Source organism: Camelus ferus, chromosome 1 (genome assembly GCF_009834535.1).
Source record: "Camelus ferus isolate YT-003-E chromosome 1, BCGSAC_Cfer_1.0, whole genome shotgun sequence".
Classification (NCBI taxonomy): Eukaryota; Metazoa; Chordata; class Mammalia; order Artiodactyla; family Camelidae; genus Camelus; species Camelus ferus.
In genome coordinates, this window is record NC_045696.1 from 103,061,501 (window position 1) to 103,081,413 (window position 19,913).

Here is a 19,913-nt window from a genome sequence, read left to right on the forward strand (position 1 = left end):
CAGTATCTCCATTAAGAAAATAAATAAATAAATCTAATTACCTCCCCACCAAAAAAAACTAAAAAAAAAAAAAATGTATATATATATATATATACACACACACACACATATATATATATACATGTATATATATAGTGAAAATTAAGTGCCCTTCCCATTCTGGATCCCCTGAGTCCCCTTCCCTGAAATTTCAGAAGACCCTAAATCTAATATTTAATGGTTGTATTTAATTGCTAGTGGAATATTTCCTTCCAGCCCATTCTGCTAAGAAGTAGTATATATAAAAGTGGTTTTGATATTAGACCTGTAGAAAGACATTATCTCTTAAACTAGGTAACAGGTGAAATAACTTAATTTCATATATTAGTGTATTATCGTTTCATATATTAGTGTATTATCATCAGATAGTGTATTGTCTCATGCCTGTTTATATTATCACAAGTTATTAATTCCTAAGAAGTAGTAGTCATTCTTCTTATCATACTCATGTACCATTGCTTTATGTTGAAGGGTAACTTACTTCAGAGCAGTAAATCTATTTAAAGTTGCCTATTATGTATTTTGACTTCTCAGTTCAATATTTTCAAGAATCAAAGCAATATTTATTCATCAGTAGTGTTAAGATTGCAAGATTTGGCCAAGCCTTTCTTCAAAATGGAATTCAGGTTTCATAAAGTCCAAACCTAATTTTATTTATTAATGATTATTAATTGTTAAATGCATTTTTCTTTCCAAAATGAGTAATACTTTTCATTTGTTCTTTGGTCTTAGCATATATCATGCATTAGTGTACAGAATTTATTTATTGTGCATTACTGTACAGAATTTGTTTAATACATTTCTTCTAAAAGAAGGAGTTATTTAAACTCCTTAATATGCATAAAAGTATCAGGTATAGTGTGAAATTTTTTAAAGTACAGTTTAAGAAAGTAAGGCTGTTTTAGAACATATTTCATCCACAATAATTAAAACATTTGGATGCCTCAAGGGTTACTCAGCTATTGATACTCATCCCCTGAGTAATTGAATTACTGTGTCATTACTAATTAAGCATTAGTCTTTGCCCTCAAGGAGGGATTGGATAGAGAAACCGTAGCACACAGAATATTTAAATAATGATACATAATAGAATGTGATCAGATATCAAAATAAATGGTATAAATATTAGAAATATCTTTTTGATATTAGCAAGATCCAGAAATGAACCAAACAGGTCTGGGCATCATAGATTTGGGACAAATCTGAAGTCAAAACTCAAGCCAGTGGCTTCATGATATCAAAAGTATACGTCTTTGAACTGCATTGCCCCAGAAGTCTGTTAGGCCTCATGAAGAGGATAGGATTTCAATGATAATTAAATTCAAGAAGGAAAGGACATTACAGGCATACCTCATTTTATTGAGCTTCACAGATACTGTGTCTTACAAATCGAAGTTTTTTGACAACCGTGCCTCAAACAAGTTCATCAGCATCATTTTTCCAACAGCATTTGCTCACTTCAGATCTCTGTGTCACATTCTGATATTCTTGCAACATTTCGAACTTTTCCATTGTTATTGTATTTGTTATGGTGGTCTGTGATCAGTGATCTTTGATGTTAGTTAACTACTATAATTGTTTTGGGGCATCGTGAGTTGTACCCATGTAAGACAGGGAACTCATTCCATAAATGTTGTGTGTGTTTTTGACTGCTGCACCAACTGGCCGTTCTGCCATCTCTTTCCCTCTTCTTGGGCCTCCCTATTCCTTGAGACACAACAATATTGAAATTAGGCCAATAAATAACCCTACAGTGGCCTCCCAGTGTTCAAGGGAATGGAAGAGTCATGCATCTCTCACTTTAAATCAGAAGCTAGAAATGAAAAAACTCAGTGAGGAAGGCATGTCAAAAGCCAAGATAGTCTGAAAGCTAGGCCTCTTGTGCTGAAGTGAGCCAGGTTGTGAATGCAAAGGAAAAATTTTTGAAAGAAAATAAAAGTGCTACTCCAGTGAACTCATAAATGATAAGAAAGTAAAACAGCCTTATTGCTGATTTGGGAAAAGTGATAGTGGTCCGGAGAGAAGATCAAACCAGACACCATATTCCCTTAAAGCAAAGGCTAATCCAAAGCAAGGCCCTAACTCTCTTATATTCTATGAAGGCTGAAAGAGGTGAAGAAACTGTGGAAGTTTGAACCTAGCAGAGGTTGGTTCATGAGGTTTAAGGAAAGAAGTCATCTGCATAACAGAAAAGTGCAATGTGAGGTGGCAAGTGCTGATGTAGAAGCTGCAGCGAGTTATCCAGAAGATCTAGCTCAGATCATGAAGGTGGCTACACTGAACAACAGACTTTCAATGTAGACAAAACAGCCTTATGTTGGAAGAAGATACCATCTAGCGCTTTCCTAACTGGAGAGGAGACGTTAATGTCTGGTCTCAAAGCTTCAAAGGACAGGCTGATTCTCTTGTTAGGGGCTAATGCAGCTGGTAACTTTAAGTTGAAACTAGTGCTCACTTACTATTCTGAAAATCCTACAGCCCTAAGATTTATGCTAAATCTATTCTGCCTGTGCTGTATAAATGAAACCACGAAGCCTGGATGACAGCGAGTCTGTTTACATGTTTTACTGAATGGTTTAAGCCCACAGTTGCTTAGAAACTCTGCTTAGAAACAGAGATTCCTTTCAAAATATGAGTGCTCATTGACAATGCACCTGGTTACCCAGTAGCTCTGACAGAGATGTTACAATGAGATTAATGTTTTCGTGCCTGCTAACACAGCATTCATTCTGCAGCCCATGAGTCAAGGAGTAGTTTCAACTTTCAAGTTTTATTATTTAAGAAATATAAATACATTTCATTGATTGGGGTGACATCAGCAAGGCAACATGGCAGAATAAAAATGTACCTTTGTCTCAGTCCTTCATCTTCTACAACCAGTAAAACATCCACAGTGCAACAAAGGTGCCTGTTCAGTACACCAGGACACTGGAGAATCCACGTATCAGTACCTCTAAAGGTGGGTGGACTGGAACACATAGAAGAGGTGAAAGCAGGGAACAGCAGAGGTGGTACCTGCAATCCCAGTCCTCCAGCCACAGCAGCTGAGCCCACAGCCCCAAAGAACCCAATAGTAGTAGGGGAGGAGGTGCACATGATTCCAGCCTCCTGCCCACAGTAACTCCTGTGACCACAGGTAACTAGGAAGCAGCAGCAGTGGGGCCTGAGACCCTATCCCTCCAGCTGTTAAGGTGCCCACGAGTCCGGGCCTACTGTGGCAGAGCCCACGAACCTCACAACACCAGACACAGCAGAGGCACCCACGCAACCATGACTTCTCTCCCAACTCCCCACTTTTCCCTCCCCCCATGGCAGTGGAGCCTGCAATTCTTGGGATCCTGGACGGGGTGGAACAGCCTACTATCCCAGTGCACCAGGCAGCAACACCAGTGACAGTGGCAGAAGGGAGGCACCAGTGATTCCAGAGGCACAAGAGGAGCTAAGGAGGGCAGGGAACCATACCTCTAACAGAGATGGCAGAGGGTGGAAAGGGCAGATTCTCAAGTAGAACCAGAGGCAGCTCAGGTAAAAGAAACCAAAACCTTGTGCTATAGTGCCACCTACTGGAAAACAAAAGAAAGGCCTCTAATCTTTAACCCGTCCCTACTTCAAATATGCTGGCAGAGGAACAACTCATCTAGCACCATGAAGAACCACAGTAACACTGTACCACGAAAAGCAAACGACAGTTTTCCGGAAACCAAACTTAAAGACACAGAATATTATAATCTAACTGATAGAGAAATCAAAATGGCTGTCATGAAGAAACACAATGAGCTACAGAAAACTCAGAAAAGCAGTTCAGTGGGCTCAGGAATACAATCAATAAACAGAAGGAGTACTTACCAAAGAGACTGAAACTCTAAAAAAGAACCGAACAGAAATTCCAGAGTTGAGGAACTTAATAAACAAGATGAAGAATGCACTTAAAAGCACTGGAAATATAAAGGAGAAAATTAGCAAGCTTGAAGATAGAAATCTAGAAATGATTAAAGTAGAACAGGAAAGAGAAGATATTTTTAAAATGAGGAAATTCTGCAAGAGCTATACTCTTTTAGGAAGAGCAACTTTAGGGTAATGAGTACCCCAGAAGAGAAGAGAGGGAGAAGGAAGCAAGGAGTTTATTTCAAGAAATAACAGCTAAAATTATTAGAGAAATGCAAATCAAAACTGCAGTGAGGTATCACCTCACACTGGTCAGAATAGCTGTATTAAAAGTCTACAAATAACAAATGTTGGAGAGGATGTGGAGAAAAGGGAACCCTCCTACACTGTTGGTGGGAATGTAAATTGGTGCAGCCACTATGGAAAACAATGTGAAAGTTAGTTAAAAACTAAAAATGGACTTACCATATGATCTAGCAATCCCACTCCTGCACATATATCTGGAGAAGACTCTTAATTTGAAAAGATAAATGCACCCTGATGTTCATAGAAGCACTTTTTGACAATAGTCAAGACTTGAAAGTAACCTAAATTTCCATCAACAGATTAATGGATAAAGAAGATGTGGTATGTATGGTGTGTGTATCACATCTATACGCACACACACATCACACACACACAATGGAATATTACTTGGTCATAAAAATGAATGAAATAGTGCCATTTGCAAAAACATAGATGGACCTAGAGATTATCATACTCAGTGAAGTAAGTCAGGCAGAGAAAGACAAATAATATGATATCACTTATATGTTGCATCTAAAAAAATAATACAAATGAGCATATTTATGAAACAAACACTCACAGACATAGAAAACAAACTTATGGTTACCCAAGGGGAAAGGGTGAGGGATAAATTAGGAGTTTGGGATTAGCATGTATTAGCTATTATTTATAAAATAGATAAACAAGGTGCTACTGTATAGCACAGGGAAAACTATATTTAATATCATAAAAAACAATAAAAAAACAGAAAAAGAATCTGAATAAAATATAAATATATTTTATATATGTTTTGCACTGCCATGGAATGCAAATGAAGGCACAGATTCTAAGGACAATTTGAAAAAAGTACTGACAGGACTCTGACTAGGTCAAAACTTGAATTATTTTTGGTCCATGTAATATAGAGCTTAGTGAGGAATGATACAGAAAGAAAAAATGTGGGGAGAGAAGAGTCAAAGGTAACTTGTACTAGGAGCAAATACTGATAATATAATTTTTGTCAGAAGGCTATCTGTTTCTCAAGTGGTAGTTTAAATCTTTAAATTTGAATTCATATAATGTAAAGAAGATTACTATGTTAATATCTTTTCTATATAATTACAGATCTCTGCAGTATGGAAATCAGTTCATATATCAGTCAATGCCACGAATGTTATCGCTATGGCTTGATTTTGGTGCTAAGGCATACGAATGGGAAAAAGGTACAATTTTTTTGGTAAAAATTTTAAGGAATTAAGAAGGATTTTAATTTACATGTGAACAGGAAACTCAATGTTAAAAAAGAAAGGAAAGACTAAACATAGATTTTTTAAAAAATAGTTGTAGTTGCAGGGCCTGCAAGTGAAAATCTGCTCATTCCTGGGTGAACCTAACACATATTGAAAAATATTAGTTTAAACCAAGTAATTTACATTAAAAATTACAGTGGATTGTGGCTTATTCTGTTTGCTTCTAGTGAAAATTAATGGCCCTTGAGTTTTTCAGTGGACCTAAATATTTTTTTCCTACTCGGACAAAAAAGAAAAACTATCTTCACAAATTGGCAGGTGATCTAGCTTTGGACAGGGGAGTAACATACATCATAAAGCTGTTTTTAAAACAAAAATTTTTTTCTGTGAAATTGAAACACTGTTTTATTTTTTACTGGTGTTTTTAACTTTGTTTTTTTTTCCCCCAGCTGGCCGCTCTGATCGTGCACAAATGAGAAATGATTTAGCTAAAATAAACAAAGTTATCACAGAGCACACAAATCACTTAGCTCCCTATCAGTTTTTGACTGCTTTTTCACAATTGATCTCCCGAATTTGTCATTCTCATGATGAAGTTTTTGTTGTCTTGATGGAAATTATAGCCAAAGTGTTTCTGGCCTATCCTCAACAAGCAATGTGGATGATGACAGCTGTGTCAAAGGTGATATATTAATCACAACAGCATCTTTTTCTGTTTTATGTGGCGTTGATTATTTAATGCTAATATGTAGGTACAAGTTCGAGTTTCTCTCTTATATTAGATTTGTAGCAAAACATAAATTTTAACTATTTTAAAAAAGAAATTTAGCACTTTCTCATTATAAAATTCAGAAAAATTTACCGTTTCTAATGAAGTGACTAGTATGTCTAAGATCAAAGAATTTATCATGTTTTCTTTATGAAGTCTAGTAAACTGTTAGTGCTTGGTATAAATGGTAACCTGTTTTTTTCAAGTGTTTTAATCCAAACTATCTGAAATATTAGTACTAGAATATTTTTATTGCATTATTAATAGGAATACACCAGTTAGTAAATATACTTAAGAATTATTTTAGAGAATTTAGAAAATATGCAGATATAAAATTAAAATTCACTGTCATTAATATTTTGATGTATTTTTGTATCTATGCATATTTTAACATTAAATTTGGATTATATAGATGTATAATTTCATATTTTTTCACTTAAGATTGTTACCATAATCATGTTCCCATGCTATTAAATATTCTTTGAAGATATAATTTTTAAAATAGTATTAAACTCTGTAGTGGTTAGCCATCTATAATTTATATAACTGTTGTGGATTACTAAGCTTGTTTACTTTTTTGCTGTTACAAAACATCAGGATACATCTATACTTATTCTCATTTCTGACTGTTTCTTCGTGGTAGATCCTAAGAAGGGAATTCATCAAGTCAGAGGATAGCAGCATTTTTATGGCTATTGATAGTATTGCCAAATTGCTTTCCAGGAAATTGCTATCATTGTAAACTCTCATTATGTATACTCTTTAAGTTGATATTTGTCAATCAAAAATTTTGTGATCTTTTAAAAAAAAATCTTTAAAAAAACTTACATTTAATTTTTTTTTAAATGACAGTCTTCCTACCCCATGCGTGTGAACAGATGCAAGGAAATCTTAAATAAAGCCATTCATATGAAAAAATCCTTAGAAAAGTTTGTTGGAGATGCAACTCGCCTAACAGATAAGCTTCTAGAATTGTGCAATAAGTCGGTACTGTCATAAATCTTGTTATTTATAAACCAATGTTGGATAATTTTATACAAAACTTCTATGATTTTAGCTGCTTTTATTTCATCTGATTAATTAAATTAAAATTCTCACGTATGTTGGTGTACCCATATATCAAAAGTTATCAAACTGTATACTATAAATATGTACAGTTTATCTTAATAAAGCTGTTTTTTCAATTTCTAAGGTATGTCCCTCTCTCATATATCCTCTAAATTTTTTAAAGTTCTTAATGTAAGTTCTTCTGAGAGTAAATTAGCCATATTTATTAGAAATTTTTTTAAGTAGAGGATATGAAATAAGCCATAAAAATATAAGTATATGTAAAATCCTTAAAGTTCTCTCTGTGTTCTGTCATATCTTTAAATTTTCAAAATTCATATACATTAATCTACATACCTGAGAGAAGATTAGAGTTTTGGGTTTCATTCTTAAGTACACATTTCATTGCCTGCCAGGGTACAAGCACTGTGCTAAGAAAAACAAAGATGAGTAAGACATGTCCTCCAGCCTTGAAGTGCTTATAGTCTCGTAGGGAACCATGCAGATGGTCGTCATCTAGTGTAATAAATACTTTTTTTAGTGGGCTTGTGACTGGACGATGGACATGCTTGTAGGAGTGAACCACTGTTCTACCTAAAGAATTGAAGGAAAAAATCCTAAAGAATGTATAGGAAAGGTAAAAGTGGAGTAGGGGTAATTATAAGGAGGGAAAGACTTTTTATAACGTAAATAACTAGACTTCACCATACACATATTCACTCTATCATCTATCCACAGGTGAGAAAATATGGACTACTGTATTTCTCATCTTCCCTTCCAATAAATGTCTTGAAAGAGTAATGTTTTTCCTGTCTGCATTAATCCTTTCTGACCTCTGATGCACTTGACATTATGAAAGACAGTGTTATGATAATGGCCAACATTTTTTAAACACCAGCACTTCTAAGTTATTTACATGTACATGTTTTTAATTCTTTATATGAAATCTTTGTGGCCAGCTACATTTAGAAATTCAGAATTTTTCAAATTTTTCACTTAATACAGTACATATACTTTATAGAGTATCATTGTGGGTAATCTCAGGGAGTTCTCCCATAATCAGATATATAACTGTTTCTGCAGTGAAATGTAATTTTGCAGAGAAGTTCAGGTATCTTTTTGCTGCCAAATGAGATTTGGTACAAAAAAAAAAAGGTTTGATTTACAGAGTTCTTTGGAATTTTTTAATGTGTGATAACAAATTGTAGGCCATTGCTACTGCTTTAGTCATTTAACATCCTATGATGAGGTAGGAGTACAGAGAGCTTAAAATGAGATGATTTTTTTTTTTCAATTAGGAAACTACAGACTGCTGAGCCATTGTAATTAAGATATTTTAGAAGTGAAATTTTTGTTTTGGGTAAGGTTAAGCGTTCTATAATTCAAGATAAACAGAGAAATTAAAATGTACTACCTTTTTTCCCCCAGGTGGATGGAAGTAGCTCCACACTGAGCATGAGCACTCATTTTAAAATGCTCAAGAGGCTGGTAGAAGACGCAACATTTAGTGAAATCCTCATTCCTTTGCAGTCAGTCATGATACCTACTCTTCCATCAATTCCAGGTGCCCATGCTAACCATGAGCCATTTCCTGGGCATTGGGCCTATATTGCAGGCTTTGATGATACGGTAAACTGCAGTTTTATATAACTATGTTTTTAAAATTAAGTGTAAATTTTTAAATTAAGTTTAAAATTGTTTTTCTCAGAGACTAAGTGAATTTTATTTACAAAGAAAAAATGATTGGAAATACAGAAGAGTAAAATTGTTATACTGATGGGACAGAATTAACTGATAAAAATCCTGTGTTCAACCTAGTATTTTGGTTTTTCAGATGTTCAGATTGTTTTAGTATGACTAAAGTCTATTTTTTTCCATAATTTGATTTTTCCATACTCCTCCTAAAAAAGGAAAACAGAAAGAGAAGAAAATACCAAGTCTTGTTTGTAATTTGTTCTTTGGGAGAAAGTGAAATTCAACTAGGAGGAGCTTTTATTCTTTTTTTGTTGTTATTATTACTATCTTAAAGAAATGATACTAGAGCACTTCTAAGTAAATACTTTTGAAAACTCTATATTTATTCCAATACTTTTGTGGCTCAAAACACTTGTTTTAACTGCTTAAGAGCTAGTTACTAAACCATATAATAAAATAATTCTCGTTACTTATAGTCATGCTCTGTTTTTAACTTAATATTACTCAGTTTATTTACTTACATAATTTTGGAGGAGTTTCTTTTTTCAAATATCAAATTACTTTCCATTGATAAACATTTCTTACCATTAAAGGCATTTAAAAACTATCTCAGGTTCTGCAGAAAGGTCCTTAGAAAATGTTTCTAAAATCTTTTAAACATTGTGACTGCTTTAAGGGGCTGCCTAAATTTAAATGTATATGTACTTGCATTGCTGACAAAGTAATCCTTTTACTTTAATAGCCACTTCTAATGGGTGAAAATGTGTCTCTATTTATGGGGAACCATTCTTTTCATATCATAGATAATTAAGATAAAATAAATTATTAAAATAATAAATTGGCTATATAATATAGGTTATTATATTCTCCTTATTATGTTAGGTAACACAATATTTATAATACACACAGAAATTTGAACAAAGAATTTTGACCTTAATTTATATATAACTCATCATCTTTTAGGTAGAAATTCTTGCTTCTCTTCAGAAACCAAAGAAGATCTCTTTAAAAGGATCTGATGGGAAGTTCTACATTATGATGTGTAAGCCCAAAGATGACTTGAGAAAGGATTGTAGACTGATGGAATTCAATTCTTTGATTAATAAGGTTTGGATATGGTTTCCTTTTATTTTAGAGTTACCATAATTACTATCAATGTGATATGGGCAAATAGATTTCTCTTAAAAAGAGGGAATGAAGTCTACTACCTTTTTTCACTTAATTTGTTTATTGAGATAAAATATATATAACATAAAATTTACCATCTTAACCATTTTTAACTGTTCAGTTCGGTTTAGTGGCATTAAGTACATTCAGATTGTTGTACAACCATCCCTCTGCAGAACACTTTTCATCTTCTCAAGCTAAAATTCTATATCTATTAAACAATAACTCCTTATTACCCTTCATCACACAGCCTCTGGTAACCACCATTCTACTTTCTGTCTCGATGAATTTGGTTATTCTAAATATCTCACATAAGTAGGATCACACAGTATTTGTCCTTTTTTTACTGGCTTATTTCATTTAGCATTATGTCTTCAAGGTTCATCCATGTTATAGCACGTGTCAGAATTTCTTTCCATTATAAGGTTGGATAATCTACAATTGTATGTGTATACCACATTTTGTTTATCCAATCACCCATCACTGGACACATGGGCTGCTTCCAGCTTTTGGCTATTGTGAATTATGCTACCAAGAACATAGGTGTACAAATATCTATTCGAGTCTCTGCTATCAGTCTTTTGGATACATACCTAGAAGTGGAATTGCTGGTTTCACTTAATTTTTAAAAAATAAGATACTTTTATTATATTGAGAACAATGTATAAGATGTATTAACAAGGGAAAATATTTTCTATTTAATGTTTAAATTATCTATAATATACTTTTTATCAAATTTATTTATGTTTAATATTTCAGAAAACAAAGTTAGATTCTATTTTACCAACACACTTTTTAAAGGCGATCACTAGTATTTTTTTCAGTTCTTTTGGTAAGTGTTTGATTTCTATCTCAGAGATGAGAAATATCTTTAAAGGGTTATCTATGGTCTTAGGTATTTTGAATTATTCTCTAGCCAGGTATTTAAAAGTGCATAGCATCCATTTTTCCATTGGTAAAAAATTAAACCATACTGTGGAAATTGTATTTTTCTATAAGCTCTTCATTCCTCCTCTTTATCCCCTCCCTGCATTTCACTGGTAACTCTTTTATTAGCAGAAAAAGTTTCAGACCTTTAATATAGAAAAGATAGAGCAGCAAATGAATTCATTTTTTTTTTAAAAAGGAGAATTATGGTTTGGGCTTAGTTTAACCAGAAGTAATTTAAAAACTAATACCACATTAAAAACTCATTTCAAAGTTCTTGTAAAGAGAATGAATATTTTTTATTTAAAATGTTGTTTGGAATTTAAAAAATTAAAAATAAAATATTGTTTGGTAAATTAGTAACTAAATTCACTGATACTAAACCATTACTATGTTTGTCCCAAAGCTCCCTGAGTGTTTTTCTAGTAGGAAGTTTCAAGCAGCCTGGCTGTAGTTTATAAATGTATCTTAATCAGCTCTATTATCGATCAAGTTATTTCATTACTGTTCCCCAACATTAACATGGTCAAATAAAATAGCCTGATTGTGAAAAACTGTAGTCAGTGCATTGGTCTAGAAAGCCATATCTTTACATGTGATTCTAATGCCGTACTATTTTGCTGGCATTTATGTAGCCTATTTATTCCTAAAGTTAAAATGTATTTTCGGTCATCGATTGACCTTTTGAATTTGACAGGTTAACAATTATAGATGTGTGCTTAGTTTGTTTATTTCATATAGTTCTGGAATTAAACAAAATGCTGTTTATCCTTACCTAGTATATTTTAGGATTAATCAAATGAGATGGGAAAAGCTTTCTCCTGCTAGGAGATAATTTTTTAAATAAAGCTGTAATTTTAAACTGCAAGAGTAAGGGGGAAGGGTATAGCTCAGCAGCAGAGTGTGTGCTTAGCATGCACAAGGTCCTGTGTCAATCCTTAGTACCTCCACTAAAAAATAAAATAAAAAATTAATTAAAAAATACATAAAGAAACCTAATTACCACCCCCCCCAAAAAAACCCAAAAACAAATAAACTACAAGAGTAAGAAATACATTTGGGGGTTTATCATAAAACTCATACTTTTCAGTTCATGCATTTTTTTGAAGTAAAATTAAACAGCTGTCTCTGTGCCTAAGGACTTAATGTTTTAGTAATATCTTGGGAGTAATTTTTAAAAAGTATTTTGTCATTGTTAAATATATAAATATAATATTTTTGAATACAGTATTGTTGTTGCATTAAAAATGAATAATTAAGAGAAATACCTACTCAAGGTATTTTTAATGATTTAGAAGTAAATTAAGGATATTGTCCCAGTAGTTTCTTGCCCTGCCGTTCTGAAGAATTGTTCATCTGCACTACATAATAAAGCTTTCTCTTTTTTTTTAAGTGTTTTTTTTTTAATGAGGGGAGGTAATTAGGTTTATTTATTTAATTATTTTTTTAATGGAGGTACTCATGCATGCTGGGCATACACACTCTACGCCTGAGCTATATATACTTTTCCCCCTCATACCAAGCTTTCATAGACATTCTTTTGCTATGAAATGAACAATCTTTAGATATATTTGGCATAACATTTAGAAATTTTTTAACTTAAGTTTATGTGTGTTTTTTTTTAATAGTGCTTAAGAAAAGATGCAGAATCTCGTAGAAGAGAACTTCATATTCGAACATATGCAGTTATTCCACTGAATGATGAATGTGGGATTATTGAATGGGTTAACAACACTGCTGGCTTGAGACCTATTCTGACCAAACTATATAAGGAAAAGGGTATAAAATTAATTCTTATGATATAAATATATAAAATGGGTATAATAGTTGCTAACATGTAATATAGGTATAATTGTTATTAATATATGCCATTGTACATTTTTTTGGTATAAGCCATAGTAAAATTTCTAGGTACTATGTACTGAAGTACTTAAGTAATTTCTTCCTTCTTTCCCTGTGTTTTCATTCCTTCTCTGTCTTTATCCCAAAAGGATTTGAGGTAGTTTACAAAAATGTAAATGAAAATTTGTTTTTCTAGGGGTTATTGATTAGCAATTCTGAAACTACTTTATGGGTAAACTAGACCTTAGCAAAGAAGTAAATATACTGTGGCTAATGAGAGCCAGTTTTCCATTGTTAGAGAAGGAAAAGGAAAAGGAAAAGGAAAAGGAAAAGGAAAGGGAAAGCTAGAATGAAGCCAAAAGTGTTAGATTGGAATTAGAGTTTCCCACTGGCCAAACCTGGGATAACTTGAGCACCAAAATAAATTATGATAGTAGCAGATTATAACCCATGGAATGAAATATGTAGACATGAGTCCACACTGATGTAAACAAATACTTGAATGAATAAATAAATAAATAGGAAGGTGGGAACAGTTCTTCCTTACAGTAGAATTACAATGAATAAATATAGAAGAAATGGAGGAAATAGAAAATCAACAGTCAGCAAACACCACAGTAATAACTGTTGCAGGCAGTGATTATCAGTGGATACTGAAATTAATTGGCAAAAATATGGTGGAAAATAGATTATTTGCAGAGTCTCAAAATATCTCTCTACAAGATACTTACTAATTACAAAGGGGTAAAAGTAGTAAATTTACAGTGAAAAAACAAAAATATAACTGGCCAGAACTTTAAAAAGTCAAGGTAATGAAAGACAAAAACAAATTTCCCAGATTTGAGGATCTAAAGGAGATACGACAACTGAATACAATGTGGGATCCTGGACTGGATCCTGACTCAGAAAAAAGGATGGTAGTGAGACAACTGGTGAAATTTGAATAAAGTCTGAACATCAGTTAATAATACTATAAAAATTTAATTTCTTGGTTTTGAATTGTATACTGTTGTGAATTGTATACTGTTATAAAAGAAATAAACAGTAACAAAATCTGGCTGATGAATATATGGGAACTCTTATTTCCATTTATGCAATTGTTTGTAAGTCTAAAATTATTTCAAAGTGAAAGTTTTTAAATGCATATAATGCAATACATTAACTAGATCAAGTTGTCAGAGTAAAGTAGAAAATAATTGTATTAGTCCCCTAGGGCTGCCATAACAAAGTACCACAAACTGTTTACAAACAACAGAAGTTTATTCTCCTAGTTCTGGGAACTAGGAGTTTAAAATCATGGTGTTAGTAGGGCTATAATCTCTCTCAAGGCCCGAGGGGAGAATCTGTTCCATACCTTTCTCCAAGCTTCTGGAGTTGCCAGCAGTCTTTGACATTCCTTAGCTTGTAGGTTCTTCACTAATTCTCTGCTTCTATCATTACATAGTTTCTTCCTAAGTCTGTATGTCTCTGTTTTCTCTTATAAAAAATATCAGTCATACTATATTAAGGGCTCATCCTAATGACCTCATCTTAACCTGATTACCTGGACAAAGACCCTATTTTCAAATAAAATCACATTCACAGGTAACCAGGGATTAGCATATTTCTTTGATGGATACAGTCAACCCCATAGCATTAAATAATATTGACAAATTACTAAATTATGTGTATTGTGCTAAGTATATTATGTACCTTTTTTATTATTGTTAACAAGCTAAATTATCCCTATTTTATGAGCAGCTACTTATCCACATTCATATACTAATAAGTCACAGAACTGAAGGTCAAACACACTTGAATCTGATTTCAAGGAACTTGAATATACATTTTTCATCCTATCATGAACTTAGTTGAACTGTGCAACATTTGAGGCAAAAAATGCCTCATCTCAGACTTGTCTATAAAACTATTAGCTATGCCTTGGGTACAAAAAGCACCAAACCAAGGTGGGTCTAAAAGGCACTTTATAGACAGGAGTCGTATCAATTATATAATACGAGTTCACAAATGTATCAGAAGGAAAAGTTCTTCTGCCTCCCCAGGTGATTTGTACTGTACAAAGTTAGTTTAAGAATCAGGTATACTATAAATATAGACTAGCCTTCACACAGAGTAAATTATTTCAGAGCACCATTGTAGGTTTCTTAGTAATGATGCAGTGTGGACCTGTACTGCCTGCTGATTAATAGAGAGATCACCATATGTTTAGTAAGGGCTGCAGCATTCTTACATGCAGGGGCACTCTTCACATTGGATTTATTCTGAGCAGTGTCTTTTGGAATGTGATTCCACAACTTTGGTTTTAGCTGGCATTAATTATTACCAGCAACAGCTTTCACTTGGGATAAGCATTAAAGGAAGATAATGTGCTTATTATTTTCTTATAATATCAGAAGATAAGTTTACCTATGCATAATTGAAATGTTTCCATTTATTCTTGCTTTTGAATAACAATTTGAATAGAAGATACTTCCTATCCTGTTTTCACCAAAAAAATTACCACTTTTCTCATTTGGCTTGTGTGATTGATGGAAATCGCTCTACCTTGCAGGAGTTTATATGACGGGGAAGGAACTTCGCCAGTGTATGCTGCCAAAATCAGCAGCTTTGTCTGAAAAACTCAAAGTATTCCGAGAATTTCTCCTGCCCAGGCATCCTCCTGTTTTTCATGAGTGGTTTCTGAGAACATTCCCTGATCCTACATCATGGTAAGTTACCAAGAATATAGTACATTGTTATGGCTGGATTTTTTAAAAAATGTATTTTAGATTTACATTTCTCCATATGGTATAAAGATATTTGATAGGCAGTGTATTTCTTTTAGGTACAGTAGCAGATCAGCCTACTGTCGTTCGACCGCAGTTATGTCGATGGTTGGTTATATCCTGGGCCTTGGAGACCGTCATGGTGAAAACATTCTCTTTGATTCTTTGACTGGTGAATGTGTACATGTGGATTTCAACTGTCTCTTCAATAAGGTATGTGATGTGACTTACTCTAGTTAATTGTGTATTTTCACCTCGCTTCCTTTCCTCCACAGCTGCTCCTCCTAGACATACCTATTAGTAGCAGTTATAGTCACAGATGAATCATATTGAGAGTTTGTTGACTGGTTTGATCATTGGATCCCACAGCCCTCAGTAAAGCAACTTAGGTTGGAGAGAACTCAGAAGAGTGATATAGTAAAACATGCACTGAACTTGAAGTCCAAAAGCACAGATCCAAGTTCTGACTCAGTTCATAGTTATATGAACATGAGGTATTCATATAATATATGAATGGTTTATTTTACTGAGACTCAGTTTTAGAGATGGAGTAGTTTGATGTTATTGTTTCCAAACCTTGCAGCATATCAGAATCATCTAAGAAATTTTTTTTTATGCAGATACCTAGGAAACATCCCAGGAGATTCAGATTCTGTATGTCCAGACTAGGGTCTGGGAATAAATAAAGGTGGTTAGACTCTTCTTAAGGCCCCCCTCTAATTTTCCAGTGTTATGATCCTGAAAGGCAGACTGGTTATTAAACCCACTTTTTCCCTCATCCCCATTCTGTAATGGTTGCTGTCTGCTGGTCACAGGAAACCAAGAAAGGTTGCAGACCCAACTGAAAACAAATCAAAGATAAACCACTGGTATGGTGAAATCATACGAGAGAAGAATCTAGGGAAACTGATTGGAGGGATGAAAAAGCCCTAGGAATGGCAGGATAGAGAATGGCAGAAAATAATGAACTGGACTTCATCATATTACATGTTACATTTCCTGTCTGAGGGATTGTGACCCTCTAACACTTGGCTCTTTCTTTTCACCTCCTGTTGTAAAGTGAAAGTCTTAAAAGAAGAAAAATATGAGAATACTTGTTTGTACTTTATATTATTCAAGAAGGACATTAAGGGAGTTAATATAAAGCTAGATCTTAATATATAAAGATTTCTCTATAATGCTATTCACCATAGTAATTCAGTGAAAGAAGAATCCATCCATACTCTAGATCTTATCCAAGGAGTTGTGTTTCAGTTCCTCAGAAGCAAAGGTAGAGTTATATGCCTCCCTCAAGATGTAGGCCTCTAATGTAAGTTGCAGATACAAATATTTTGAGGGTATATTTGCTCTTTGCTAAGAGTCTAGATATGAAGCTCTACATTTTTTGCATGAATATTTTAAGATTCTAACATTTTTAGTTTTTAATGAAATGTATTGTTTTAAGGGAGAAACCTTTGAGGTCCCAGAAATTGTTCCATTTCGCCTGACTCATAATATGGTTAATGGAATGGGTCCTATGGGAACAGAAGGTCTTTTTCGAAGAGCTTGTGAAGTTACAATGAGGCTGATGAGAGATCAAAGAGAACCTTTAATGAGGTAATAATTTATATTTTCTAAACAATTTAACAGTAACTTTGAATATGATTATTGGTTCCTAACCAATTTTTTATGTAGAAGTCATTCTGCACTGGTTGAAGTAGAGATTTTAAATAATAGCTTTAATAAGTTATGCTTTACATACCATAAAATTCACTCTTTTAATGTGTACACTACAGTGGTTTTAGTATATTCACAAGATTGTGCAACCGTTACTGCTATCTAATTAAAAAACATTTTCATCACTTCCAAAAGAAATTAGCAACTCCCCAACTCTACTCCCCCACCATCTTCTAGTAACCACTGATTTCTTTCTGTTTCTATGGATTTCCCTGTTCTGGATATTTCTTTTTTATTTGTTTTTGTTTATGGAGGTGGGGAGGTAATTCGGTTGGTTGGTTGGTTGGTTGGTTTTAATGGAGGTACTGGGTATTGAACCTTGTGCATGCTAAGCGAGCACTCTACTACTGAGCTATACCCTCCCCCACTTGGATATTTCATATTTAAGTGGAATTATACAACATGTGGCCTTTCGTGTCTGTCTTCTTTCACTAGCATGATGATTTATCCATGCCATAGCGTGTATCAGTACTTCATTCTTTTTTATCGTCAAATAAAATTGCATTATATGGATATACCACCTTTTGTTTATCCACTCATCAGTTAATAGAAATTTGGATTGTTTCCACCTTTTGGCTTTTGTGAATAGTGTGGCTATGAACATTTGCTTACAAGCTTTACGTGGGTATATGTTTTCATTTCTCTTGGATTGACCTAGGAGTAGAATTCTGGGTCATATGTTAACTGTAAACTACATTTTGAGGAACTTTTAAACTGTTTTCCAAAGCAGATGTAATACATTATAGTCCCACTAGCAATGTCTGAGGGTTCCAGTTTCTCTACATCCTTAACAAAACTTATTATTGTCTGTCTTTTTTATTTTACCTATCTTGGTGGGTGTGAAATTGTATCTCATTGTGGTTTAATTTGCATTTCCCTAATGACCAGTTATGTTGAACATCTTTTCGTGTGTTTATTGGTCACTTGTATGTCTCCTTTGGACAAATGTCTATTTAAATCCTTTGCTTGTTTTTTTTTTTAACATTTTTTATTGATTTGTAATCATTTTACAATGTTGTGTCAAATTCCAGTGTAGAGCACAATTTTTCAATTATACATGAACATATATATATATTCATTGTCACATTCCTTTCTCTGTGAGCTACCATAAGATCTTGTATATATTTCCCTGTGCTATACAGAATAATCTTGTTTATCTATTCTACAATTTTAAAATCCCAGTCTATCTCTTCCCACCCCTTTGCTTGTTTTAAATTGGATTATTTGTCCTTTTATTGTTGAGTTGTAAGAGTTCTTTACATATTCTAGGTATAGACCCTCATGAATATATGACTTGCAATTATTTTCTCTGATACATGCAATTATTTTCTCACTTTCTTGATGATGCCCTTTGAAGCATAAAAGTTTTTACTTTTGATAAAGTCGTTTATCTATTTTTGTTGTTCTTTGTACTTTTAGTATCATATCTAAGAAATCTATATATTTTTTAATGTGTATATCCAGTTGTGCCAGCATCATTTTTTGAAAAGATTATTTTTCTCAATTTAACTGTCCTAGCACATTTTTTGAAAAGATTATTTTTCTCAATTTAACTGTCCTAGCACTGGAGTAAACCAGTGAAAGGGCATATGTAAGGGTTTATTTCTGGACTATCAGTTTTATTCCATTGATCTATATGTCTAACCTTATGCCAACAGCACACTATTGTGATTACTGTAGCTTTGTAGTAAGTTTTTAAATCAGAAAGTGTGAGTCCTCCAACTTTTTCTTCTTTTTCAAGATTGACTGTTATAAGTCTCTTGCATTTCTACATGCAGTTTAAAACCAACTGTCAATTTCTGCAAAAAAGTTAGCCTGGATTTTTATAGGAATGGTATTGAATCAGTAAATCAATTTAGGGAGTATTGCCATCTTAACAATATTAAGTCTTCTGATCCATAAACATATGATGGCTTTCCATTTATTTGTCTTCTTCAATTTCTTCCAACAATGTCTTATAGTTTTTTTTAGTTTCCATATCTTGTACTTAACTTTTAAAAAATGTTCCTAAGTATTTTATTCCTTTTAATGCTATTCTAAATGGAATATTTTTCTTAATTTGATGTTTGGATTGTTCATTGCTAGAGTACAGAAATACAACTAAATTTGTATACTGATCTTATATCCTGCAACCTTATTGAACTCATTAGTTGTAATAGTTATTTTTGTAGATACCTTAAGGTTTTTCTCTCTACAACAGCAAGTCATCTGTAAATAAAGATAAATTTACTTCTTTCCAATCTAATTTCAATGCCTTTCTTTGTCTTGCCTTATTGCCCTAGCTAGATCAAAGTCAAATAGACGTGGTGAAATGTCTACATCCTTGTCTTGTTACTACTCTTAGGAGTAAAGAAGCCAGTCTTTCACCGTTAAATATGGTGTTAGCTGTGGAAAGTAGTTTTTTAAAGCACACTTAAAGCTCACTTACTTTTTTTATTAAGAGCTGTCTACCAGGCAGTTTGGTAGAATACATTGGTTAATAGATGTAGGCAAAGGCAAATTCTCTGAAAGAGGGAAATATAGCATCTTCTGAAATGGTAGTAATGT

At 33.3% G+C, this 19,913-nt stretch overlaps 1 protein-coding gene across 1 annotated transcript in view; it reads left to right on the forward strand.

Moving 5' to 3' along the window:
* ATR (ATR serine/threonine kinase) overlaps positions 1 to 19,913 on the forward strand; it is an 84,320-nt gene that overhangs the window by 62,581 nt on the left and 1,826 nt on the right. Inside the window, exons 37-45 of the mRNA XM_006190571.3 lie at positions 5,314 to 5,411; positions 5,888 to 6,120; positions 7,060 to 7,194; positions 8,683 to 8,883; positions 9,913 to 10,056; positions 12,672 to 12,822; positions 15,437 to 15,593; positions 15,710 to 15,863; positions 17,095 to 17,246. Of these exons, the coding sequence (XP_006190633.2) occupies positions 5,314 to 5,411; positions 5,888 to 6,120; positions 7,060 to 7,194; positions 8,683 to 8,883; positions 9,913 to 10,056; positions 12,672 to 12,822; positions 15,437 to 15,593; positions 15,710 to 15,863; positions 17,095 to 17,246 (1,425 nt within the window). The remainder of the gene's footprint in view (positions 1 to 5,313; positions 5,412 to 5,887; positions 6,121 to 7,059; positions 7,195 to 8,682; positions 8,884 to 9,912; positions 10,057 to 12,671; positions 12,823 to 15,436; positions 15,594 to 15,709; positions 15,864 to 17,094; positions 17,247 to 19,913) is intronic.